At 43.9% G+C, this 27,250-nt stretch overlaps 4 protein-coding genes across 6 annotated transcripts in view; 2 read left to right on the top strand and 2 right to left on the bottom strand.

Moving 5' to 3' along the window:
* Window positions 1–27,250, bottom strand: part of LOC310636861 (uncharacterized protein) — a 422,701-nt gene that overhangs the window by 324,181 nt on the left and 71,270 nt on the right. The gene's annotated exons all lie outside the window — the stretch shown is intronic.
* The window catches only part of LOC310636858 (uncharacterized protein), a 342,152-nt gene that overhangs the window by 264,556 nt on the left and 50,346 nt on the right, over window positions 1–27,250 (bottom strand). The gene's annotated exons all lie outside the window — the stretch shown is intronic.
* Window positions 560–19,341, top strand: LOC310636866 (uncharacterized protein). 2 transcript variants are annotated; one of them, XR_014491820.1, is made up of 4 exons: window positions 560–621; window positions 1,868–2,154; window positions 4,398–7,619; window positions 17,441–19,341. XR_014491820.1 is itself a non-coding variant. In XM_083356987.1 (3 exons), the coding sequence occupies exon 3, from the start codon at window positions 5,130–5,132 to the stop codon at window positions 6,663–6,665; it is 1,536 nt and encodes a 511-aa protein (XP_083213113.1). In that variant the 5' UTR covers window positions 560–621; window positions 1,868–2,154; window positions 4,398–5,129; the 3' UTR covers window positions 6,666–8,874. The 2 variants fall into 2 exon arrangements, 1 of the variants encoding a protein (XP_083213113.1); XM_083356987.1 differs by lacking the exon at window positions 17,441–19,341 and having other exon boundaries at window positions 4,398–8,874.
* Window positions 11,879–26,961, top strand: LOC310636856 (uncharacterized protein). 2 transcript variants are annotated; one of them, XM_083356965.1, is made up of 2 exons: window positions 11,879–11,951; window positions 22,937–26,961. In XM_083356965.1, exon 2 carries the CDS (start codon window positions 23,672–23,674, stop codon window positions 25,877–25,879), a length of 2,208 nt encoding a protein of 735 aa, XP_083213091.1. In that variant the 5' UTR covers window positions 11,879–11,951; window positions 22,937–23,671; the 3' UTR covers window positions 25,880–26,961. The 2 variants fall into 2 exon arrangements, with proteins under 2 accessions (XP_083213091.1, XP_083213092.1); XM_083356966.1 differs by lacking the exon at window positions 11,879–11,951 and adding an exon at window positions 20,147–20,190.

Genomic DNA, 27,250 nt, shown 5'->3' with positions numbered 1-27,250 from the left:
CATGTGATGCTTAACATGCTTAATGACCAGATGCTTAGTGATGGGGATGCCAGTCCTATGCCCTGAGGCCTCCAGGGCAGTGAGTAAATAAATTGCCTTAGGGCAGAGGTCATCAACGATTTGGGCACCAGAGACCGGTTGTGTGGAGAAGTTTTTTCACGCACCAGAGAGTGTGTGGTTTTGTGTGCTGCCTGCATCCCACAGATGGCTTCAGCTAAGATATGCTGAAGCTCACAAAAATTGAATTACGGGTTCAGTGGAAAAGAGTATTATGCAATGATGAATCCAAGTCTGAAATTTTTGGATCCACTTGTCAACAATATCTGAGAAGAGATGGAGAAATGAACATTTGCAGCCTTCAGGGAAGCCTGGTGGATCGTCTGTCCTGGTTTGGGGCTGCATTTCTGCTTTGTGCTGTCGCCCCCTCCCCCATCGGCTTCCACGAAGGGGTTAAACGCAGAGAGTTTTTCTCTGGCGCCTAGAGAGGAGGCCGGAAACGGAAATAAGGCCGTGGGAGTGCACTTTCCGGCCCCTCCCGCCCCTTTTCCTGCTCTCCCAGCCTTTCTTACGGCGGCGCTGCGGAGGTTCCCCTCGCGGGGAGGGTCGCTGAAAGGGCGCCAGGTGGGCGAGGAGGCTCCGAGAGGGGGAGGGCAATCAGGAGGGGGGGATCCCCGGGGGGGGGGAAGGGGAGGGAGGGAGGGAGGGAGAGCCAGGTGGGTTTCCCCCAGTTGCGCCCCCTCCCCTTCCGAGTCTCCGCCTTTCCTCGCGGGCTTTTCTGCTCCGTGGGAAGCGCTGCGCCTTCGCTTCTCCTCCTCCTGGGTTGCGGCTTCCGCGAACGGCTCTCCGATCCCCTCCAGGTCCTTCCCCCGAGCCCCCCTCCTGCCCCGCAGCCCCCCCTCTTGGCGCAGCCCGGCTCCCCGCCTGGGGGCTCCCGGGGATTCCCGGAAGGTTGGGCACCCCCGTTCCCACGTTCCCCTCTCGCTGCTGGGGAGGGTCAGCCTGCCAGTGCCTGGAGGGGAGGAGGAGGAGGGGGAGGACGGGGGGAGCTCTGGGCTGGGAGGGAGCGAGGCTGGAGGGGAGGGCGGGGACCCTGCGAGGAGGAGCTGAATGGCGTCTGGAAGGCGGGTGAGGGAGAGCCGAGAGGCGTCCAGGTGGGCTTGGCCGATGGGCTGCCCTGTCCAGGTGGGCTTCCTTTGAGATGGAGCCCCTGAATCTGCCTCTCTTACGTGCCCAGATTCCCTCTTTGGTGACTGCTGCGTCCCTGTTTCTCTCTCTGCCCACGTATGCGAACAGCCCTGCATGGATGATGGTATTTTGACTGGGGTTTTTTTAAAAGGGGAGGGCAGAGGTCCATTATCCCCAAGTGCTTTGAAAGGATTAATCACTGTCTAGATTGATCATTTTTAACAAAAAACAAGGGCATTCCCCACACATGTTCCCACATATTGTAGATATATGATAATTTATTTTAACCTCTCCAAGATGTTTTGAGAACAGATGTTTGGGAGTAATACGCATATTTCTTAGGGTGCCTGGCCATGGAATAGAATAGAATAATAGAATTGGAAGGGACCTTACCCCGCCCCCCTTCTTGCTTTTGTTCTTCTCAGTTCTTCCTCTGGTCTTTGATGATGGCCTCTAGGCAGGCTGAATAAACAACCTTGCATCTAATGGATGGGGGTGGCCAATTGACATCTTCTCTCTTCCTTGTGGATGGCAGAATCCAGTGAGGGGTGTGAGATTTAGGTTTACGCAGATAAAAAAATTAGGAATGGAATATAAATGGATTCTGACACACAACTTCTGAAGGCAATCTGTTCCATTGGTTGATTGTTCTCACTGTCCGAAAATTTCTCCTTATTTCTAGGTTGAATCTCTCCTTGATCAGTTTCCACCTGTTATTCCTTGCCTGGCCCTCAGGTGCTTTCTGTGACAGCCGCTCAAATATTGGATGCCTGCTATCATGTCTCCCCTGGTCCTTCTCTTCACTAGAGTAGCCATGCCCAGTCCCTGTAACCATTCTTCATGTGTTTTAACCTCCAGTCCTATAATCATCTTTGTTGCTCTTCTCTGCATTTTTTCTGGAGTCTCACCCTTTTTTTATACTGTGGAGACCAAAATTGGTTACAGTATTTAAAGAAGGATTACAGAGAGGTAAGTGGTAACTGAGAAATGCACTCTTCTGCCTAGCATCCCCTGCCTAGCATGAATGTCCTGCCTAAATTTTTATTTTTATTTCAAATGATACCGATTCTTAAGAAAGATTCTAATTTGGAGGAATGGCAGCGAGGTATCAATAAATTTGTGTGGGCAGGGAAAAAACCACGAGTTAAACTTAAGATTATGCAGGATACTCGTGAGAGAGGTGGCCTTAAATTGCCTAATTTTAAATTATATTATGAAGCTGCTGCATTAGTAGGAATAAGTGATTGGATTAACTTGACACAAGGGAGGTTATTAAATCTTGAGGGCCATGATTTGTTGTTTGGCTGGCATGCATATTTGTTGTATGATAAGAAGGTAGACAACGTGTTTAGGGTGCATATTTTAAGACAGGCATTGCTGAGAGTTTGGAAGAAGTATAGACATAAGTTAAGTTGCAAGATACCATTGTGGGCAATTCCAAAACACGCAATAGAAAATATACATGCTGGCTTCAAACATGATGTGACTACGTACAAGGAGATCCTCAGTTTGGAAAGAAATGTTTGGTGTTTGAAATCATATAGCCTCTTGCGAGAAGAGAAGGTTGTTCAAAATTGGTTTCAATATACTCAGTTACGGGCCAGGTGGAAAGAAGACCAGAAAAATGGATTTGCAATGACTGATGAAAATTTGATAAAGCAAATTAGAAATCAGGGACCAGCACATATCAAACGGATATATCTTGCATTGATAGAGATTGACTCAGAACCAGAGCTTGTTAAGGATTGTATGATAAAATGGGCCCAAAACATCCAGGAAGTTATCACAATGGACATGTGGGAAAAGATTTGGGTGAGGAATGTAAAATTTACTCAAGCTCAAAATCTAAGAGAGAACTTTTACAAAATGTTTTATAGATGGCATTTAGATCCTAAAAAGCTTGCAAGTATGTATCCGAATTATTAGCCTAAATGTTGGAGGTGTGGTGATGAAGAGGCAACATATTTTCACATATGGTGGACATGTAAGAAGGTTAAGGCTTTTTGGATAAAAGTCTGGTGGAATATGCAGAAGATTTTTAAACAGAGGATAAAGTTTTGTCCGCAACTTTTTTTGTTGGGAATAATTGCAGACGCTACAGTTGTGGACACTAAGTTGATGTTGAACTTAATTACGGCGGCAAGACTTTTGATAGGCCAATATTGGAAGAAAGAGGAACTGCCGACCATAGAAGAGTGGACTTTAAAGGTTTCCGACCTGGCAGAGATGGCGAAGATTTCGGCCTATTTGAAAGATCACTCGCAAGAACGCTATATTATGGAATGGAGAAAATGGATTGAGTTTATCCAGAACAAGTATAGGGTTAAGAAGTTTTATGTAGCATTTGAATAAGTCTTCTTTCGTTTTTTTTTTTTTCGTTTTTTCCTATCTTAGTTTCTTTTTATACATATTTAATATTATTAAGGCTTGTTTTATCATATATAAGCTAGAGAGTGATGGATTTTAGAGTTTATAGTTGTTAGTATATGATTGTTTATGATTGCTTTTTATATATATACCTTGTATTTAGCTCTGGGAAGTCGGGGGGGGGGGGAGGGGGGGAGGTAGGGGGGGAGGAGGGAGGGGGAAGGGGGGATTCTTAAAGGAAAATTGTATTTTAAAACTTTTCAATAAAAAAAAAAAGAAATGCACTCTTCTGCCTAGCATCCCCTGCTGGAGGAGAAAATCCAGCTGCTTTTTACAGCAAGGTCACGCATTGATCTACTCCCCAAGTGTAGTAGTAAGAAACAGTCACAAGATAAAATTCTTATCTTTAGAATTAATCCATTGGGTGAGCGAAGAGAGACAGGAGCTTGACCAGCAAGGTCAAAGGGAAGACATTTTTTTCTTTCACCCTTTTCTTTCACTTCTTTTCCCATCCACAACCAGAGATCTTGCTTAACAAAATGGGCTACTTTCTTGGCAAGGTCCAAGCCTTTCATCTTCCATGTTCTGCGCTCGCCTAGCACCTTCTGTGAAACCCTTTCCATCTTCTACTGTCAGGTGATCTTTATTCTCAGCTGCAACATCTTCATTTGGAATAATACCTATATTCAGACAATGCCAACTATTTCAAAACCGCACAGCCTCTTAATTTAATTGGGAAGAATTAATTGTGTTAATTAATTGTAATGTATACTTTTTTCTTTTCTCACATCTTCTGAAGCCATTTTATAAAAAACTAAAGTTACACTTTTCTTTGAATCTTATAGATAAAGAGGATGGCAATAAGAGCACCCTGGACAACTGAGAATAAGAAGCAGCTTTTAAAAGGAAAGGAAATCAAGCCAGAAATTCAAATATTTTCAATTTCCTTCAGAAATCCACAAAATTCTTCACTTTCCTCGGCAGGTGAGAGAGAAACAAGAGAAAACCAAGAAGATATTTGAAGCTGGTAAAAGTACACTTCACAAAACTCCACGATACATTACACAAAAAATCAAGAAAGTTCATTTTTTATTCCGAAAAAGAGGGAAATATCTGGAATTCAGTGGCAAGAAAAGGTCAATTAGACAGGCATGTACAGCATACAGTAAGGCAGGCCTCAACCTGTGCAGGAAAAAACCGACTTGAATCAAAGCACTACTAAATCAGGGATAGCCCATATTTTTGACCCCCTCAAGAATATCATTGGTGGAAAAGCTGCATGGATGTGCCAATTGTGGAAAAAACCCAAATGGTACATAACAACTGATTATGCACGAGAAGATCCACACTGTAGAAAAGCCATTGAAATGCTAGAACTGGGACAAAAGGTTTAGTCTAAACAGCTTTCTTGTGGTTCGTGGAAAGACACAGACAGAACAGATGCCCTACAAATGCTCTCACTGAGGTAAATGCCTTAGCAACTAGAGCAACTTTGTGATACGTCAGAGGACTCACACCAAGGAGAAAGTGTATGAGTGTCCAGTTTGGGGAAAAGTTTCATTAGACATTCCCACCTCATGAGTCACCAAAGGACTCAAAAAGGAGATAAACTCTTTGAATGCCCTGATTGTGGGAAACGTTTCAGTCAGAATTCCCACTTGGTGATACACCTGAGGAGTCACACGGGAGAGAAACCCTTTGAATGTCCTGATTGTGGGAAAGGTTTCAGTCACAGTTCCAGCCTGGTGAGACACCAGAGGACTCACACAGGGGAGAAACCCTATGAATGTCCTGTTTGTGGAAAAGGTTTCAGTGACCATTCCAAGCTGGTGAAACACCAGAGGACTCACACGGGAGAGAAACCCTTTGAATGCCCTGATTGTGGGAAACGTTTCAGTCACAGTTCCAGCCTGGTGATACACCAGAGGACTCACACAGGAGAGAAACCCTTTAAATGTCCCGAGTGTGAGAAAAGTTTCATTCAGTTTTCTAACCTGGAGACACACCAGAGGACTCACACAGGAGAGAAACCGTTTAAATGTCCCGAGTGTGGGAAAAGTTTCAGTCAGATTTCTAACCTGGTGTTACACCAGAGGATTCACACAGGAGAGAAACCCTTTGAATGTCCTGATTGTGGGAAAGGTTTCAGTCAAAGTTCCAGCCTAGTGAAACACCAGAGGACTCACACAGGGGAGAAACCTTTTGAATGTCCTCATTGTGGGAAAGGTTTCAGTCAGAATTCCAGCCTGGTGAAACACCAGAGGACTCACACAGGGGAGAAACCCTATGAATGTCCTGATTGTGGAAAAGGTTTCAGTAACCATTCCAGCCTGGTGAAACACCAGAGGACTCATACAGGAGAGAAACCCTTTGAATGTCCTGATTGTGGGAAAGGTTTCTGTCACAGTTCCAGCCTGGTGATACACCAGAGGACTCACACAGGAGAGAAACCCTTTGAATGTCCTGATTGTGGGAAAGGTTTCAGTCACAGTTCCAGCCTGGTGATACACCAGAGGACTCACACAGGAGAGAAACCCTTTGAATGTCCTGATTGTGGGAAAGGTTTTAGTTACAGCTCCAGCCTGGTAATACACCAGAGGATTCACACAGGGGAGAAACCCTATGAATGTCCTGATTGTGGGAAAGGTTTCAGTTATAGTTCCAGCCTGGTGATACACCAGAGGACTCACACAGGAGAGAAACCCTTTGAATGTCCTCTCTGTGGGAAAGGTTTCAGTGAGAATTCCAGCCTAGTGAAACACCAGAGGACTCACACAGGAGAGAGACCATATGAGTGTCCAGTTTGTGGGAAAAGTTTCAATTACCGTTCTAGTCTGGTGATACACCAGAGGACTCACACAGGAGAGAAACCTTTTGAATGTCCCGATTGTGGAAAAAGTTTCATTACAACTTCACACTTGGTGATGCACCAGAGAACTCACACAGGAGACAAACCCTTTAAATGTCCTTTTTGTGGGAAAAGTTTCAGTCATACTTACAGCCTGTTGAGGCACCAGAGGATTCACATGGGTGGACACCTGTCAAATATCCATTCTGTGGATGGTACCTCAAGCGTAAATCACCCCTTATTGAATACAAGAACTTTGACATGAGGCAAAAGCTGATGAATTTAAAGAAGGTTTGATTTTTATTTCGGATCTCCCATTGAGAGTGTAGGTGAGAAATTGACTATTTTAATTCTGGCCTAATCCTTTTTAGTCCACTTCTCAGGATTAGACCAGTTGGCAGAGAGAAATAAGTGGAAATTATTAGTTTGATAAAGGCTAGCTTTTTATTTCTGGTTTTCAGCAGAAATTACTGGATATTTCCTTTTGCAGAAGTTGTGCAATTTGTCAAAAAGGCTTTTGGGTGGTGTTTTTTGTATATTGATTATGGAATTCCCCCCTGTGGAGTTTCATTCTTCTGCCTTGGTGTCCTCCAGATTTTGAGCACCAGAATTCCCCAGCCAACATACAAATAGTCCTCGAGAACAATTTTTACCTCAGTTACGGTTGCATCTTGCAATGGTGGTTAAACAAGACTCCCTTGATGAACTATCCCACCTCTTTCTCTCCCTGATGAAGCCATTTAACAAATTTAAGTTCTCTGTACCTTTTGAATGTGAAGAAGAGCAGGACATGCATCCGTGGGCTATGTTAGCATGTCATGAAAGCACAGACCCAGGTTTGCCTTCCAAAGACCTTTCCCTTTTAGTTCCCCCCAGGCCTTTCCCTTCCCCACAGGATCCCCACAGTCTTTTTCCCACTTCCATTGGATCCCTTCAATCCTTCATCCTGACTCCCACCACACCACGCCTCACAGCCTCCTCCTCCATACCTTTTGAAGATCTCTGAACCTCAAGTTGGTGAAGGAAGGCAGGGGCCATATGGTGGACTTGTGGAAGCAGCTGCTATTTTGCCACACCTGCCTCTGAGGCAAATTGGTGGCTGCATTTTGGTCACTGTTGCCTGGGCCTGGGACTGACCGTTCAGTTCTGCTACCATAACCCTTTGTAGACTGTGTTAAGAGACTGTGGGCACAGTGAAAATGATGGCTGCCTCCAAGAGGTCTCCAAAAAGGCAGACTGTATCCATGGGGCACAAGTGGACAAGTACCACTTGCGCCATTGTGCTGCATTTGCCAATAAAAGCCAATGCAGTCCTAGGTTGCAGCAACAGTGTCAAGACAACAGGAAGAGATAGAATTGCTTCACACAGTGTTGGTAACATCACATTTCACATGCTGTATTCAGTTTTGGTCACCACGATAACGAAAAGTTTTTGAAATCTTGCAAATTGTGCAGAGAAGAGCGGTAAAGATGATAAAGGGTCTGGACACTAAATCATTTGGTGATCAGTTGTGGGAGCTAGGTATATCTAGGCTATCAAAGGGCATCATACTTGAGGGACATGATAGCTGTCTTCCAGTACTTGAGGGGCTGTCACCAGGAAGAGGGGATTGACTTACTCTCTAAGGCACCTGAGGGCAGGACAAGAAGTTTATTAAAATGAGATCCAACATAGAAGTAAAGAGAATTTTTCCATCACTGAGAGCAATTAATCAATGGAATAGCTTGCCTCCAGAGACTGTGGCTGTCTAGGACAATCACTTAAATATGAGCCAGCAGTGTGCTGCAGCTGCCAAAAAAAGCCAACACATTGCAACTTCTGAAGATAAGTTATTTCACCTGTTAATTGTTCTCACTCTTAGGATGTTTCTCTTTAGTTCTGCATTGCTTCTTTACTTCATTAGTTCCCTTCCATTGTTTTTTTATCTCACCTTCTGGTGCTTTGGAAAATAGGTTGGTCCCCTCGTTTTTGTGGCAGCCTCAAATTTTGGGAACACGGCTATTATATCATCCCTGGTCCTTCTTTTCACTAGACTAGCCATACGCTGGGCAAAATGTTTGGGCGCACAGCAAACAGGATGGCACTAGTGCCTGTGTGGCAAAAATGGGGCGGTCCTAGAGAGTGTCATCTGGGTGCTAGCACCGCCCTGTTTGCGTCGCAGGTGCTCACGGCCCCTTTTATGTGCGTGCACGCACGCGCGTAAAACGTCCCCCTCTTTTCCTCCAGTCCGCCAACCAAGAATGGTTGGAGACATCTGGATTTAATAAGTTAAGTAAGAAATGACTAGTATAAACGACTGTGTAAAAGTAAAGTTGAAGTTGTAACCTTATTATATTTTACTATGCTAAAAAGAGTCGGAAGTCAACATTTTTCTCCTCCCTCTATGCCATTTTCCTTCTTCCCTTTTTCCTACCCTTAGTTTCCCACTATTTTCTTTGTATTTTGTATTTTGAATAATAAAAATAATAAAAAATTGAGCAAAAAACCCACTGAACCCTGCAGTGATTCACTTCACAACTATGGCAAGAAAGGTCATTGTGGGTTTTTTCGCACCCGGCGGGCTCCTCATGATCTTGCCAATGAATGAGGACACATCTCTCTGAGCTTTCTCGGGATGAGGGCCCAGACCGAAGTCCCTAGCTCTCTTTTATTGAGATACCAGCAACGCATCAGCAACAAGCAATTAGCAACAAACAATTATCTAAGCGTTCAGCTATCCATGAAACCGTTATCTTAAGGTTGAGAATGGTTACATCTCAGCCATGCACTAAGCAATTATCTTAAGGTTATAAATCAGCTACTGTCTGTATGGAATGTCTTTGTTCTTGTAACTATCTTGTATGTGTTACTTTCTTTTTTTTTATTAAAAAGTTTTAACATACAATTTTTCCCCGTACAAATCCCCCCTCCCCCTCCCTTCTCCCTCCCCCCCTTCCTCTCCCCCCTCCCCCCCCTTCCCCCCCACTTCCCAGAGCTAAATACAAGGTATATATAAGAAAAAAAGCAAACATAAACAACCATATGCTAACAACCCTAAACTCTAAAATCTATCACTCTCTAGCTTATATAGGATAAAACAAACCTTAATAATATTAAATATATATATAAAAAAAACCCAAGATAAAAAGAGAAGAAAAGAAAAAAGAGTTATTCAAATACTACATAATACTTCTTAACCCTATACTTGTCCTAAATAAACTCAATCCATTTTCTCCATTCCATAATATAACATTCTTACAAATAATCTTTCAAATTGACCAAAATCCTCGCCACCTCAACCAGATCGGAAAACTTTAAAGTCAACTCTTCTGTAGTCGGCAGTTCCTCTTCCAGTACTGAGCTATCAAAAGTCTTGCTGCCGTAATTAAATTCAACATCAACTTAATATCCAGAACTGTAACATCTGTAATTATTCCAAGCAAAAAAGATTGCGAACAAAACTTTAACCTCCATTTAAAAATCTTCTGTATATTCCACCAAACTTTCATCCAAAAAGCCTCAACCTTTCCACAAATCCACCACATATAAAAATATATTGCGTCTTCACCCAAATCTTTTCCCACCTCCCATTACTTGACTATAAGTACGTTGTAAAAGTTCCATAGACTTCTGCTAATCCTACTATTTTCTCTTTTTGGATCGTTTTAAAGCAGCACGCGTCACCCTCTGTTCTATAGGATCATCCAACGAAGTTGTAACTTGATCTCCTCCAACACCGTTCTCTTCTATCTGTCCATCTTCAGCCTCTTGATGTTCTCCTTCTCCAGATCCCTTTGCAGCTTCCAGAAGTGTTAATGGCGTTGCTTTTAAAACATTATTGTAAAAATCACGCGCTTGCATCACAGTAACCAGACGGTACCTTTTACCTTCATGCATCACCATCAACCCAGCTGGGATCTCCCATCTGAACCTTATATCTCGTTGCTTGAGCTCTTGCACAAGAAATGTAAAATCCTTCCTTCTCCTTAAAATCTTTGGAGGAATTTCTTTTAGAACCAAAACTTCTTGATCAGCAATCACAACTTTAGTATCATAAGCAGCTCGTATAACTTCATCTCTAATTTCCCTTTTTGCAAAATAAACCACCACATCTCTAGGCAACTTTCTCTGTCTAACAATCCATGAATTCACACGAAACACTTTATCCATGCCTCCTTTTATTTCAGATGCTGGCTGTTTCAATACTACTTCGAGAGCCTCAGAAACCAGCTGCTTTAGATCTTCCTTAATATTCTCCTTTAAGCCTCTAATTCTAATGGCAAACTGCATCTGGTAATATTGAGCAAGACTCAGTTCTTTATCCATTTTGTCTCTTAAATCTTCATTCTCCAATACTTTTGCTTCTAATATAGCATTCTTTTGAGTCAAGTCTTCCACTTTTTCCTCCAATTCTTCCACACATTCAGCCACTTTATACACTGAAGACAAGATGTCTGCCTTCATCACTCTGAACTTCTGTTCCATCCTCTCCTCCATTCTCTCCTCCAATTTCTCCAATTTCTCCTCCATCTGTGCAAATCTATCATTAATTAATTCCAAAATTACCTGGGTATGTTTTTCAAGAGCAAGTATGTGTTACTTTCTTGTACGTGTTCCAACGGGTGTCCGTCTGCACGTAGCAAGGTCATCTGATTTTTGGTAAAACACAACTTATGAACAGAAACGAAACTTATCTCTGCCCTGAGCCAGACCTGCGCCATTTTATGTGAGCCTAAGGTGGAAATATCACAGGTTTCCTACAGGTCATAAAATGGAACAAACAGGTGCACATTTATAATGGTTTCAGCATCCCACACTCACGATCCCCATTTGTTACTGTCCAACTAGCTTCTGACAAGAAACGTAAGTGGGGAATGCCGGCAGGAATCTGCAAGTCACAATCATGCTTTGCTTAACAACTACAGAGGAACGGATGTAAGTTGACACTGTCATGTGATGCTTAACATGCTTAATGACCAGATGCTTAGTGATGGGGATGCCAGTCCTATGCCCTGAGGCCTCCAGGGCAGTGAGTAAATAAATTGCCTTAGGGCAGAGGTCATCAACGATTTGGGCACCAGAGACCGGTTGTGTGGAGAAGTTTTTTCACGCACCAGAGAGTGTGTGGTTTTGTGTGCTGCCTGCATCCCACAGATGGCTTCAGCTAAGATATGCTGAAGCTCACAAAAATTGAATTACGGGTTCAGTGGAAAAGAGTATTATGCAATGATGAATCCAAGTCTGAAATTTTTGGATCCACTTGTCAACAATATCTGAGAAGAGATGGAGAAATGAACATTTGCAGCCTTCAGGGAAGCCTGGTGGATCGTCTGTCCTGGTTTGGGGCTGCATTTCTGCTTTGTGCTGTCGCCCCCTCCCCCATCGGCTTCCACGAAGGGGTTAAACGCAGAGAGTTTTTCTCTGGCGCCTAGAGAGGAGGCCGGAAACGGAAATAAGGCCGTGGGAGTGCACTTTCCGGCCCCTCCCGCCCCTTTTCCTGCTCTCCCAGCCTTTCTTACGGCAGCGCTGCGGAGGTTCCCCTCGCGGGGAGGGTCGCTGAAAGGGCGCCAGGTGGGCGAGGAGGCTCCGAGAGGGGGAGGGCAATCAGGAGGGGGGAATCCCCGGGGGGGGGGAAGGGGAGGGGGGATTCCTGGGAGAGCCAGGTGGGTTTCCCCCAGTTGCGCCCCCTCCCCTTCCGAGTCTCCGCCTTTCCTCGCGGGCTTTTCTGCTCCGTGGGAAGCGCTGCGCCTTCGCTTCTCCTCCTCCTGGGTTGCGGCTTCCGCGAACGGCTCTCCGATCCCCTCCAGGTCCTTCCCCCGAGCCCCCCTCCTGCCCCGCAGCCCCCCCTCTTGGCGCAGCCCGGCTCCCCGCCTGGGGGCTCCCGGGGATTCCCGGAAGGTTGGGCACCCCCGTTCCCACGTTCCCCTCTCGCTGCTGGGGAGGGTCAGCCTGCCAGTGCCTGGAGGGGAGGAGGAGGAGGGGGAGGACGGGGGGAGCTCTGGGCTGGGAGGGAGCGAGGCTGGAGGGGAGGGCGGGGACCCTGCGAGGAGGAGCTGAATGGCGTCTGGAAGGCGGGTGAGGGAGAGCCGAGAGGCGTCCAGGTGGGCTTGGCCAATGGGCTGCCCTGTCCAGGTGGGCTTCCGTTGAGATGGAGCCCCTGAATCTGCCTCTCTTAACGTGCCCAGATTCCCTCTCTGGTGACTGCTGCGTCCCTGTTTCTCTCTCTGCCCACGTATGTGAACAGCCCTACATGGATGTTGGTATTTTGACTGGGGTTTTTTTAAAAGGGGAGGGCAGAGGTCCATTATCCCCAAGTGCTTTGAAAGGATTAATCACTGTCTAGATTGATCATTTTTAACAAAAAACAAGGGCATTCCCCACACATGTTCCCACATATTGTAGATATATGATAATTTATTTTAACCTCTCCAAGATGTTTTGAGAACTGAGATGTTTGGGAGTAATACGCATATTTCTTAGGGTGCCTGGCCATGGAATAGAATAGAATAATAGAATTGGAAGGGACCTTACCCCGCCCCCCTTCTTGCTTTTGTTCTTCTCAGTTCTTCCTCTGGTCTTTGATGATGGCCTCTAGGCAGGCTGAATAAACAACCTTGCATCTAATGGATGGGGGTGGCCAATTGACATCTTCTCTCTTCCTTGTGGATGGCAGAATCCAGTGAGGGGTGTGAGATTTAGGTTTACGCAGATAAAAAAAATTAGGAATGGAATATAAATGGATTCTGACACACAACTTCTGAAGGCAATCTGTTCCATTGGTTGATTGTTCTCACTGTCCGAAAATTTCTCCTTATTTCTAGGTTGAATCTCTCCTTGACCAGTTTCCACCTGTTATTCCTTGCCTGGCCCTCAGGTGCTTTCTGTGAAAGCCGCTCAAATATTGGATGCCTGCTATCATGTCTCCCCTGGTCCTTCTCTTCACTAGAGTAGCCATGCCCAGTCCCTGTAACCATTCTTCATGTGTTTTAACCTCCAGTCCTCTAATCATCTTTGTTGCTCTTCTCTGCATTTTTTCTGGAGTCTCACCCTTTTTTTATACTGTGGAGACCAAAATTGGTTACAGTATTTAAAGAAGGATTACAGAGAGGTAAGTGGTAACTGAGAAATGCACTCTTCTGCCTAGCATCCCCTGCTGGAGGAGAAAATCCAGCTGCTTTTTACAGCAAGGTCACGCATTGATCTACTCCCCAAGTGTAGTAGTAAGAAACAGTCACAAGATAAAATTCTTATCTTTAGAATTAATCCATTGGGTGAGCGAAGAGAGACAGGAGCTTGACCAGCAAGGTCAAAGGGAAGACATTTTTTTCTTTCACCCTTTTCTTTCACTTCTTTTCCCATCCACAACCAGAGATCTTGCTTAACAAAATGGGCTACTTTCTTGGCAAGGTCCAAGCCTTTCATCTTCCATGTTCTGCGCTCGCCTAGCACCTTCTGTGAAACCCTTTCCATCTTCTACTGTCAGGTGATCTTTATTCTCAGCTGCAACATCTTCATTTGGAATAATACCTTTATTCAGACAATGCCAACTATTTCAAAACCGCACAGCCTCTTAATTTAATTGGGAAGAATTAATTGTGTTAATTAATTGTAATGTATACTATTTTCTTTTCTCACATCTTCTGAAGCCATTTTATAAACAACTAAAGTTACACTTTTCTTTGAATCTTATAGATAAAGAGGATGGCAATAAGAGCACCCTGGACAACTGAGAATAAGAAGCAGCTTTTAAAAGGAAAGGAAATCAAGCCAGAAATTCAAATATTTTCCATTTCCTTCAGAAAGCCACAAAATTCTTCACTTTCCTCGGCATGTGAGAGAGAGACACAAGAGAAAACCAAGAAGATATTTGAAGCTGGTAAAAGTACACTTCACAAAACTCCACGATACATTACACAAAAAATCAATAGAGTTTATTTTTGATTCCGAAAAAGAGGGAAATATCTGGAATTCAGTGGCAACAAAAGGCCAATTAGACAGGCATGTACAGCATACAGTAGGGCAGGCCTCAACCTGTGCAGAAAAAAATGGCTTGACTCAAAGCACCACTAAATAAGGAATCGCCTATATTTTTGACACCCTCAAGAATATCATTGGTGGAAAAGCTGTACGGAGGTGCCAATTGTGGGAAAAACCCTAATGGTACATAACAACTGATTATGCACGAGAAGATCCACACTGTAGAAAAGCCATTGAAATGCTAGAACTGGGACAAAAGGTTTAGTCTGAACAGCTTTCTTGTGGTTCGTGGAAAGACACAGACAGGACAGATGCCCTACAAATGCTCTCACTGAGGTAAATGCCTTAGCAACTAGAGCAACTTGGTAACACGTCAGAGGACTCACACCAAGGAGAAAGTGTTGAGTGTCCAATTTGGGGAAAAGTTTCATTAGACATTCCCACCTCATGAGTCACCAAAGGACTCAAAAAGGAGATAAATTCTTTGAATGTCTGGACTGTGGGAAACGTTTCAGTCGGAATTCCCACTTGGTGATACACCTGAGGAGTCACACGGGAGAGAAACCCTTTGAATGCCCTGATTGTGGGAAACGTTTCAGTCGGAATTCACACCTGGTGATACACCAGAGGACTCACACAGGAGAGAAACCCTTTAAATGTCCCGAGTGTGGGAAAAGTTTCATTCAGTTTTCTAACCTGGAGACACACCAGAGGACTCACACAGGAGAGAAACCGTTTAAATGTCCCGAGTGTGGGAAAAGTTTCAGTCAGATTTCTAACCTGGTGTCACACCAGAGGATTCACACAGGAGAGAAACCCTTTGAATGTCCTGATTGTGGGAAAGGTTTCAGTCACAGTTCCAGCCTGGTGATACACCAGAGGACTCACACAGGGGAGAAACCTTTTGAATGTCCTCATTGTGGGAAAGGTTTCAGTCACAATTCCAGCCTAGTGAAACACCAGAGGACTCACACAGGGGAGAAACCCTATGAATGTCCTGATTGTGGAAAAGGTTTCAGTGACCATTCCAGCCTGGTGAAACACCAGAGGACTCATACAGGAGAGAAACCCTTTGAATGTCCTGATTGTGGGAAAGGTTTCAGTCACAGTTCCAGCCTGGTGATACACCAGAGGACTCACACAGGAGAGAAACCCTTTGAATGTCCTCATTGTGGGAAAGGTTTCGGTCACAATTCCACCCTGGTGAAACACCAAAGGACTCACACACAAAAGAAATCATATGAGTGTCCAGATTGTGGGAAAAGTTTCATTAGAAAATTCCAGCTCACAAGTCACCAGAAAATACACACAGGAGAGAAACCATTTGAATGTCTTGAGTGTGGGAAAGGTTTCAGTCAGAATTCCCTCCTGGTGAGACACCAGAGGACTCACACAGGAGAGAAACCCTTTGAATGTGCTCTCTGTGGGAAAAGTTTCAGTGAGAATTTCAGCCTGGTAATACACCAGAGGTCTCACACAGGAGAGAAGCCGTATGAGTGTCCAGATTGTGGCAAAAGTTTCACTCACAATTCCAACCTGGTGAAACATCAGAAGACTCACACAGGAGAGAAACCCTTTGAATGTTCTGATTGTGGGAAAAGTTTCAGTCAGAATTATGAACTAGTGATACACCAGAGGATTCACACAGGAGAGCGACCATATGAGTGTCCAGTTTGTGGGAAAAGTTTCAATTACCGTTCTAGTCTGGTGACACACCAAAGAATTCACACAAGAGAGAAACCATTTGAATGTCCTGATTGTGGGAAAAATTTCAAGGAAAATTCCTACCTTGTGAACCACCAGAGGACGCACATGGGAGGGAAACCGTATGAGTGTCCAGATTGTGGTAAAAGTTTCAGTCGGAATTCCAGTCTGGTGATACACCAGAGGACTCACACAGGAGAGAAACCTTTTGAATGTCCCGATTGTGGGAAAAGTTTCATTACAACTTCACACTTGGTGATGCACCAGAGAACTCACACAGGAGACAAACCCTTTAAATGTCCTTTTTGTGGGAAAAGTTTCAGTCATACTTACAACCTGTTGATGCACCAGAGGATTCACATGGGCGGACACCTGTCAAATATCCATTCTGTGGATGGTACCTCAAGCGTAAATCACCCCTTATTGAATACAAGAACTTTGACATGAGGCAAAAGCTGATGAATTTAAAGAAGGTTTGATTTTTATTTCGGATCTCCCATTGAGAGTGTAGGTGAGAAATCGACTATTTTAATTCTGGCCTAATCCTTTTTAGTCCACTTCTCAGAATTAGACCAGTTGGCAGAGAGAAATAAGTGGAAATTATTAGTTTGATAAAGACTAGCTTCTTATTTCTGGTTATCAGCAGAAATTACTTGATATTTCCTTTTGCAGAAGTTGTGCAATTTGTCAAAAAGGCTTTTGGGTGGTGTTTTTTGTATATTGATTATGGAATTCCCCCCTGTGGAGTTTCATTCTTCTGCCTTGGTGTCCTCCAGATTTTGAGCGCCAGAATTCCCCAGCCAACATACAAATAGTCCTCGAGATAACAATTTTTACCTCAGTTACGGTTGCATCTTGCAATGGTGGTTAAACAAGACTACCTTGATGAACTATCCCACCTCCTCTCCCTGATGAAACAATTAAAGAAATTTAAGTCCTCTGTGCCTTTTGAATGTGAAGAAGAGCAGGACATGCATCCGTGGGCTATGTTAGCATGTCATGAAAGCACAGACCCAGGTTTGCCTTCCAAAGACCTTTCCCTTTTAGTTCCCCCCAGGCCTTTCTCTTCCCCACAGGATCCCCACAGTCTTTTTCCCACTTCCATTGGATCCCTTCAATCCTTAAGCCCACCACACCACGCCTTACAGCCTCCTCCTCCATACCTTTTGAAGATCTCTGAACCTCAAGTTGGTGAAGGAGGGCGGGGGCCATATGGTGGACTTGTGGAAGCAGCTGCTATTTTGCCACACCTGCCTCTGAGGCAAATTGGTGGCTGGATCTTGGTCACTGTCGCCTGGGACCGACCGTGCTACCTTAACCCTTTGTAGACTGTGTTAAGAGATTGTGGGCGCAGTGAAAATGATGGCTGCCTCCAGGAGGTCTCCAAAAAGGCAGACTATGTATCCCTGGGACCCAAGATAAGTGGACAAGTACCACTTGCGCCATTATTGTGCTGCAACTGCCAGAAAAAGTCAATGCAGTCCTAGATTGCAGCAACAGAGGAATAGTGTCAAGACAACAGGAAGAGAGAGAATTGCTTCACACAGTGCTGGTGACACCACATTTCAAATACTGTATCCAGTTTTGGTCACCATGATACAAAAAGTTGTTGAAACCCTGGAAATTGTGCAGAGAAGAGCGGTAAAGATGATAAAGGGTCTGGACACTTAAGTGAAAAACGTTACTAACTAAACCCTGCAGTATATCTAGGCTATCAAAGGCAATCATTAGGAGGGACATGATAGCTGTATTCCAGTACTTGAGGGGCTGTCACCAAGAAGAGGGGATTGACTTACTCTCTAAGGCATCTGAGGGCAGGACAAGAAGTTTAGTAAAATATCTTGGAGATTGTTCCAAGGAAATTTGCAAGTCTTTAGGGAGGAGTTCCTTATCTTTGCAGGTTGGCGGCCTGGAGGATAGTGGGAAAGGGGATGATTTTGTGGGACGGGCCAGTGAATGTGAGACTGCGAGTGCCGGCTACGAGGCTCACACGAGTGGGGCCACGAGGGTCTGCAATGAGGTTCACGCACCTTGGGCTGTACACATTCACGTGGCTCAGTGGCAATTAGGCCACTGCCTGTTAATGGGCCGCAGCCCACAGGTTGGGGACCTGTTTTAGGATACATTTTTGGACTACATGGACACTAACAAGGTGGAGAATACTTTGATAAATAGAGCTTCATATTTATTTAATAGACATTCTAGAGAAGAAAAAGAGTTTATGAGAATAAATTCAACCGACTAAAATTTAATGAGCTAATTGGAGTTTCTTGGATTTTTATTGGCCTGATATGTGTAATAGAAAGCTTTAATACAGTTTTGTATTTTAAATTGGGTTTGAAAATGTTTTTTCCCCTTCATATATAATACTTCAGTAATTTTTAAGTTTGTAAAATAGAACTGAAAGTGAACTTCAAAGTGCGTATATTAAAATGAAGTTAAAAAAAAGATATACTAGAACATTGATTTTAGAAATGTTTTAAAGGAAAAGTTTAGTGTTTTAAAATGGATGTTAAAAAATCTTAAAGGATCTTAAAGAGTTGCGTGAATTTTGTTAACAGAAATGATAGTATACAAAGATTAATAAGCCTAAGCAGAAACATATATTATTATTTCCCAAAGCAAAGAAAAAAGTACAGATGCTTAGACTGATCTCTTTATCTGAAGAGGAGTATATATGTAATTATGTTTTTATTTGGAAATTGCTTCTGGATTTTGTGCCTACGATGGAAGAAAATGAAATTTGGCTTTTGCTGATTAGATCAGGGGTCCCCAACCCAGGCGGGACAGGCTGCCCAGGGTACGCACTCATCCCCACTCATGCGAGCACTGCCGCCCTGGCAAAATTGGGGTGGGGCTTGGGCAAAATGGTTGTGTGCGCAGCGAAGACAGGGTGGCACTAGCGCCTGTGGGGCAAAAATGGGGCGGTCCTAGCGAGTGTCATCTGGGTGCCAGCACTGCCCTGTTTGCATCGCAGGTGCTCGCGGCCCCTTTTATGTGTGTGCACGCGCATAAAACTCTTCTCCCTCTTTCCCTCCAGTCCGCCAACCGAGAATGGTTGGAGACATCTGGATTAAGTAGGTTAAGTAAGAAATGGCTAGTATAAACGACTGTGTAAAAGTAAAGTTGAAGTTGTAACCTTATTATATTTTACTATGCTAAAAAGAGTCGGAAGTCAACATCTTTCTCCTCCCTCTATGCCATTTTCCTTCTTCCCTTTTTCCTACCCTTAATTTCCCACTATTTTATTTTTCTTTGTATTTTGAATAATAAAAATGTTAATGCAAAATAACCCCAACCCCGTTACTAACTAAACCCTGCAGTGATTCACTTCACAACTTTGGCAAGAAAGGTCGTAAAATGAAACAAACGGGTACACATTTATAATGGTTCCAGCATCCCACGCTCACGATCCACATTTGTGACTTTCCTACTAGCTTCTGACAAGAAAAATAAGTGGGGAATGCTGGCAGGAATTTACAAGTCACAGTCATGCTTTGCTTAACAACTACACTGTTATGTGATGCTTAACATGCTTGGCTGCTTAGTGACGTGGATGCCAGTCCTATGCCCAAAGGCCTCCAGGGCAGAAAGTAAAGAAAATAGCCTTAGGGCAAAGGTGCCAGAGACGAGTTATGTGGAGAAAGGTTTTTCCACGCACCAGAGAGTGTGTGGTTTTGTGTGCTGCCTGCATCCCACAGATGGCTTCAGCTAAGATATGCTGAAACTCACAAAAATTGGATTACGGGATCAGTGGAAAAGAGTATTATGCAATGATGAATCCAAGTTTGACATTTTTGGATCCAATTGTCAACAATATCTGAGAAGAGATGGAGAGAGATGGAGAAATGAACATTTGCAGCCTTCAGGGAAGCCTGGTGGATCGTCTGTCCTGGTTTGGGGCTGCATTTCTGCTTTGTGCTGTCGCCCCCTCCCCGCAGCGGCTTCCACGAAGGGGTTAAAGGCAGAGAGCTTTTCTCTGGCGCCTAGAGAGGAGGCCGGAAACGGGAAAAAGGCTGTGGGAGTGCACTTTCCGGCCCCTCCCTCCACTTTTCCTGCTCTCCCAGCCTTTCTTACGGCGGCGCTGCGGAGGTTCCCCTCGCGGGGAGGGTCGCTGAAAGGGCGCCAGGTGGGCGAGGAGGCTCCGAGAGGGGGAGGGCAATCAGGAGGGGGGAATCCCCGGGGGGGGAAGGGGAGGGGGGAATCCCCGGGGGGGGGGAAGGGGAGGGGGGATTCCTGGGAGAGCCAGGTGGGTTTCCCCCAGTTGCGCCCCCTCCCCTTCCGAGTCTCCGCCTTTCCTCGCGGGCTTTTCTGCTCCGTGGGAAGCGCTGCGCCTTCGCTTCTCCTCCTCCTGGGTTGCGGCTTCCGCGAACGGCTCTCCGATCCCCTCCAGGTCCTTCCCCCGAGCCCCCCTCCTGCCCCGCAGCCCCCCCTCTTGGCGCAGCCCGGCTCCCCGCCTGGGGGCTCCCGGGGATTCCCGGAAGGTTGGGCACCCCCGTTCCCACGTTCCCCTCTCGCTGCTGGGGAGGGTCAGCCTGCCAGTGCCTGGAGGGGAGGAGGAGGAGGGGGAGGACGGGGGGAGCTCTGGGCTGGGAGGGAGCGAGGCTGGAGGGGAGGGCGGGGACCCTGCGAGGAGGAGCTGAATGGCGCCTGGAAGGCGGGTGAGGGAGAGCCGAGAGGCGTCCAGGTGGGCTTGGCCAATGGGCTGCCCTGTCCAGGTGGGCTTCCTTTGAGATGGAGCCCCTGAATCTGCCTCTCTTACACGCCCGGATTCCCTCTCTGGAGACTGCTAGATCCCTGTTTCTCTCTGCCCACATAAGTGAACAACCCTGTCTGCAGCGTCTTTCAATATTAATTTTTGTTATTTTATGAGCTGCGTAATCTACACTGAAAAAGAAGCTTTCCACTGTTTTTTTAGAAACAGCTTTCCAAAGAGATCAAGGGGGTTCTGTGATAATATTCAGAAAGATAACAGAATTTCCGGTCAAGGGACAGGCCTGGGAGCTCCAATAACTGCCTGCAGGGCATTTGGGGGAACAGAGACTGGTGTGCAGAAGAGCCAGTTTATTGGTTGGGCTGCAGAGAGGCTTCAGTTGTTGGACTAAAATGCCGCATGGAGAGTTTGTCTTTAGATGATGGCACTCTTTAAAAATTGGAGGGGCTGTCACATAGAAGAGGGGATTGACCTGTGCTCCAAAGTGTGGGACCAGAACAGGAAGTAACAGATGGAGACTAGAATTAAGAGAAAGTTACTGTCAGTGAGAACAATTAATGAAACATTTTGCCTCCAGACGTTGTGGCTGTTTCATCACTGGAGGTTTTTAAGAAGAAATTGGACGGCCATTTGTCCAGAACGATAAAGGTTTCCTATTTAAATGGGATTCGACTAGAAGACCTCCGAGGTCCCTTTCAACTCTCATTATTCATTTGTGGACCTGCTGTTTTCTTATCAACAGTATCAGACTGAAACTGCCACTATTTTCTTCTGGGATTTTTATTTTTATTTTTTATTTATAGCAAACAAGCATGGTATTTCCTATTGTCGCCCCATACGTGTATTAACAAGGCTCAATTGTGCTTAAGCCAGCAGTTTTTAAATAATAATAATAAAATATAATAATAATAATAATAATAATAATAATAATAATAATAATAATAATAATTATTATTATTTTATTTGTATACCGCCCTTCTCCCGAAGGACTCAGGGCGGTGAACAGGGCAATAAATACTAAAATGCAAAGATACAAAAATTAAGAAAAGATTAAACATAATGCCCAGTACAAAACAACAATAAATACAGTACGTTAAAAGCAATAATAAAACCCAAACCCATTAGGCCAGGCTGGCTTGTTCAAACAAGTAGGTCTTTAGATAAATAGCTATTGAAGACCTTTCAGGATGTTCAGTCGAATAAGTAGTCCACATTTACCACTTCTTCACTGAGCCTATGATTATGAATATGCAGGAAAAGGGTGTTGCACTAATTCAGATGCTGCCAATTGTATCTTTATGGTGGCTGCAGTATCCCAAATTCAGGATCCCCATTTGTGATTTCCCAGCTAGCTTCTTACAAGCAGAATCAATGGATATACTGGCAGGAAATTGTAAGCCACAGTCATGTGAAATTGCCTTTAACAACCTACGGTGACTTGTTTAATGACTACAGAGGAACTGATAAAAGCTTGCTAACGTCAAGCTTAATAATCAGGCCGTTTAATAACATAGATATCAGTCACAATTCCTGTCAGTAAGTGAGGATTACTTCAATTGGGATGTCAGCAGAGAGACTGCGGGGAGTAGTTTTTGCCCTTATTTGTAGCTGAGGACTTCCATGTTCAAATCGTGCACATCATTTCATCAGTTAAAGCCTCTCTAAAAATTAGCTCAGAAGGTTTGACAGCAATCTTTTTTTTCAGGATGAAAACATGAATTTTCCACATAGATATAGTTATATGTATTTATATTACTCTTTCCATATATTTGGAATTTTATGATAACCCATAGTGCTTTGAGTTTATGATTGATGCAAGTCAAGGGAATTTCATGATTGAATGGATATTTAAACTTGGATCATTGGAAGGTCCAATGAATCGTATTTAGTGTAAGAGGTTAGCATTGTGGCATGTTTGCTTTTTAAATGTAATGTACTGTATTTATTGGCGTATAACACGCACTTTTTCTTCCTGAAAATAGGGGGCAAATGATGTGTGCGTGTTATACGCCGATATAATTTAAGGTTTTTTCCTGAAATGTCCTTTTTAAAATGAGGTGCGTGTTATACGCCGATAAATACGGTATATTTTTTCCTTTTTTTCCACATCTGCAAGCATTGTATAAACAATTAAAGTTACACTTTTCTTTGAATCTTAGAGATGAAGAGGATGGCTATAAGAGCACTCTGGTGAAGTCAGGATAAGTTTTGAAAAAAAAAGCAAATCAAGCCAGGAATAAAAATATTTTCCATTTCCTCCAGAAAATTACACAATTCTCCCATCCCATCAGGAGAAAGGCAAGAGAAAATCAAGAAGAGATTTCAACCTGTAAATAGTAGTGTATGCGGAACACAAGGATACGTTACATGACAAGGCGAAGAGGATCATTTCTCAGTTCAGAAAAAGTGGGAAATATCTGGAAGTCAGTGGGGAAGAAAAGGTCAACTGGATACTCAAATAGGGGAGACAGTAATGCAGAACTCCCAATAGGAGGAAGAAAACAGTAGGTGAAACTAAAGTGCCACTAAAGAAGGAAGGGACCACCATATTTTTGACTTCCTCCAGCATATCATTGGAGGAAAAGCTCCACAGATGTCACTATTGTGGTATAAAGCACAATTTTATACCAACTCTGGTATAAAAAGCATAGGTGATTATGTAGAAGACGATCCAAACTGGAAAAAAGCCATACAAGTGTTACTAATGTAACAAAATCTTTTGTCAGAATATCTCCCTTGTGGTTCATAAAAGGACCCACGCAGGACAGATGCCCTATAAGTGCTCCTAATATGGTAACTGCTTTACCAAGCAAAGTAACACACAGGAGAGAAACCATATGAGTGTCCAGTTTGTGAGAAAAGTGTCGCTGTTAATTACTACCTGGTGGAACACCAGATGACTCATACCGGAGAGAAACCCTTTGAATATCCTGAGTGTGGGAAAAGTGTTGCAAATTCTGACCTAGTGAAACCCCAGATGATTCACACAGAAGAAAAACCCTTTGAATGTTCTGAGTGTGGGAAATGTTTCAAGAAGAATTCCTACCTGGTGATACACCAGAGGACTCACACAGGAGAAAAACGCTTTGAATGTCCTGATTGTAGGAAACATTTCGGTAGGTATTTCAACCTGGTGAAACACCAGAGGACTCACACAGGAGAGAAACCCTTTGAATGTCCTGATTGTGGGAAAAGTTTCAGTTTCAGTTTCAATCTGGTGAGACATCAGAGGATTCACACAGGAGAAAAGCCATATGAATGTCCAGTTTGTGGGAAAGGTTTTATTACAAATTCCGACCTAGTAAACCACCAGAGGACTCACACAGGAGAGAAACCCTTTGAATGTCCTGATTGTGGAAAAGGTTTCAGTTGCAGTTCCAACCTGGTGAGACATCAGAGGACTCACACAGGAGAAAAACCATATGAGTGTCCAGTTTGTGGGAAAAGATTTATTACAAAGTCCGACCTAGTAAACCACCAGAGGATTCACACAGGAGAGAAACCCTATGATTGTCCGGATTGTGGGAAATGTTACAGCCACAGTTCCAGTCTGGTGACACACCAGAGGACTCACACAGGAGAAAAACCTTTTGAATGTCCTGATTGTGGTAAAGGTTTCAGTTTCAGTTTCAACCTGGTGAGACATCAGAAGACTCACACAGGGGAAAAACTCTTTGAATGTCCTGATTGTGGCAAACATTTCAGTAGGTATTTCAACCTGGTGAAACACCAAACGACTCACACAAGAGAGAAACCCTTTGAATGTTGTTTTTGTGGGAAAGGTTTCAAGAAAGGTTGTAACCTGCTAAACCACCAGAGAATTCACACAGGAGAGAAACCGTATGAATGTCCAATTTGTGGGAAAGGTTTCATTGCAAATTCCCACCTCGTGAAACACCAAAGGACTCACACAGGAGAAAAACCCTTTGAATGTCCTGATTGTGGGAAACGTTTCAGTTTCAGTTCCAACCTGGTGAGACATCGGAGGATTCACACAGGAGAAAAACCCTTTGAATGTCCTGATTGTGAGAAACGTTTCAGTTTCAGTTCCAACCTGGTGAGACATCAGAGGACTCACACAGGAGAAAAACCGTATGAATGTCCAATTTGTGGGAAAAGTTTTATTACAAATTCCGACTTAGTAAACCACCAGAGGACTCACACAGGAGAGAAACCCTTTGATTGTTTTGATTGTGGGAAAAGTTTAAGTTCCATTTCTAACCTTGTCATACACCAAAGGACTCACACAGGAGAGAAACCGTATGAATGTCCAATTTGTGGAAAAAGTTTCATTGCAAATTCCCACCTGGTGAGACACAAGAGGATTCACACAGGAGAGAAACCCTTTGAATGTCCTGAATGTGGGAAAAGATTCATTGCAAATTCTGACCTGGTGAAACACCAGAGAATTCACACTCGAGAGAAACCTTTTGAATGTTCGGAGTGTGGCAAATCTTTCATAAACAATTCCAGCCTGGTGATACACCAGAGGACTCACACAGGAGAGAAACCCTTTGATTGTCCGGATTGTGGGAAATGTTACAGCCACAGTTCCAGTCTGGTGACACACCAGAGAACTCACACAGGAGAGAAACCATATGAGTGTCCAGTTTGTGGGAAAAGCTTTATTACGAATTCTGACCTATTAAACCACCAGAGTACTCACACAGGAGAGAAACCCTTTGAATGTCCTGAGTGTGGGAAAGGTTTCAAAAAGAATTCCCACCTGGTGACACACCAGAGGATTCACATAGGATTGAAACTATTTGAGTGTCCAGTTTGTGGCAAACATTTCATTGCAAATTCTGACCTGCTGAAACACCAGAGGACTCACACAGGAGAGAAACCCTTTGAATGTCCTGATTGTGGGAAAAGTTTCAGTCAGAATTCACACCTGGTGACACACCAGAGGACTCACAGAGGAGAGAAACCGTACGGATGTCCTGAATGTGGGAAAAGGTTCACTCAGAATTCACACCTGGTGACACACCAGAGGTCTCACAAAGGAGAGAAACCTTTGAATGTCCTGAATGCGGAACTTTTACAGCCACAATTTCCACCTGGTGACACACCAGAGGAATCACAAAGGAGAGAAACCCTTTGAATGTCCTGAATGCCGGAAAGGTTTCAGTCAGAATTCCCACCTGGTGATACACCAGAGGACTCACACAGGAGAGAAAACGCATGTGTGTCTAGAGTGTGGGAAAAGTTTCAGTTACACTTCTCTGCTTGTAAAACAGCAGAGGACTCATACAGGAGAGAAACCATAAAAGCATCCAGATTTTGGAAAAAATTTCAGTATTTGGTCTAACCTTATACATCATGTATCAGACGAGGGAGAAACATTTGAGATGTTCAATCTGTGAACAATTCTTCAGGCGTAAGTCATCTCTTATTGCACACAAGGAAGTGCACATGAAGCAAACAATGAGTTTAGAGAAATCTTGAATTTCATTTCTGATTTTCCATTGAGAGTACCGGTGAGAAATTGACTACTTCAGTTCTGGCCTGATTCTTTTTAGTCAAAAGATCTCAGGATTAGACCTGAAGGTGGAGTGAAAAAATACTAATTATGATGGGGAGCTTGCTTGCTTAATTACCCCTATCCCTCCTGATGCATCTATTAAATGAATGTGGAAGTCATTAAACAACTGGCTACCTCACTTGTGGGAGAAAATCTTGGTAGTCCTGGTAGTCCTGGATTTACAACTGTAATTTAGCCTGCAGTTACAGTCGTAAATGAAGAGGGTCATTAATGGGTCATCACACAATGTGCCTAATTTTATACCCTATTTTGTGGCAGCACAGAAGGAAGTGCACATGAGGCAAACATTGATGAGTTTAGAGAAGGCTTGAATTTTATTCCTGATTTCCGATTGGGAGTGTACAAATTCTGGCTTGATTCTTTTTAGTCAATACATCCTAGGATTAGACCTAAGATGGAAATTGTTAGCTTCATAATGGCTAATGACCTGTTTCTGATTATCAGCAGACATTTCTGGATGTTTCGTTTTATAGAACTTGTGGAATTCCTCAAACAGGATTTTGTGTGTTTTTTGTATGTTGATTATGAAAATCCAACATACGGAGCTTCAGCCTTCTTTGTTGTGCTCCAGATTTTGAACCCCACATTTTCACAGCCAGCATACCAGTAGTCTTCAATTTACAAGTGTAATGGGGCCTGTCAGTTACCCCCCCCCCAAAAAAACTATTTTTACAATAATAGACCCCACAAAAAGTACTAACACCATGTGGCTAACAAAACCGAGCGAAATAAAACACAACCCCAAAGGCAGAGGAGCTGCTGCACAGGGCCAGACCAGAATCCACCAGTCCCCAATCAGAGGAACACTCCATTTCCTGAATAGGAAAGTCTGAAGGTCAGATTGAAAGACGAAAAGATCCGTTATCTGGAGAGTAAGGGGGAGCCGATTGCAAAGAGGTTGGACTGGATCTTGAAAGCTGGAGCCTTGCA

Source organism: Vipera ursinii (assembly GCF_947247035.1).
Source record: "Vipera ursinii genome assembly, chromosome: 2".
Classification (NCBI taxonomy): Eukaryota; Metazoa; Chordata; class Lepidosauria; order Squamata; family Viperidae; genus Vipera; species Vipera ursinii.
The sequence above is the reverse complement of the archived record's forward strand: the minus strand, read 5'-3'. Positions and strand labels throughout refer to the sequence as shown.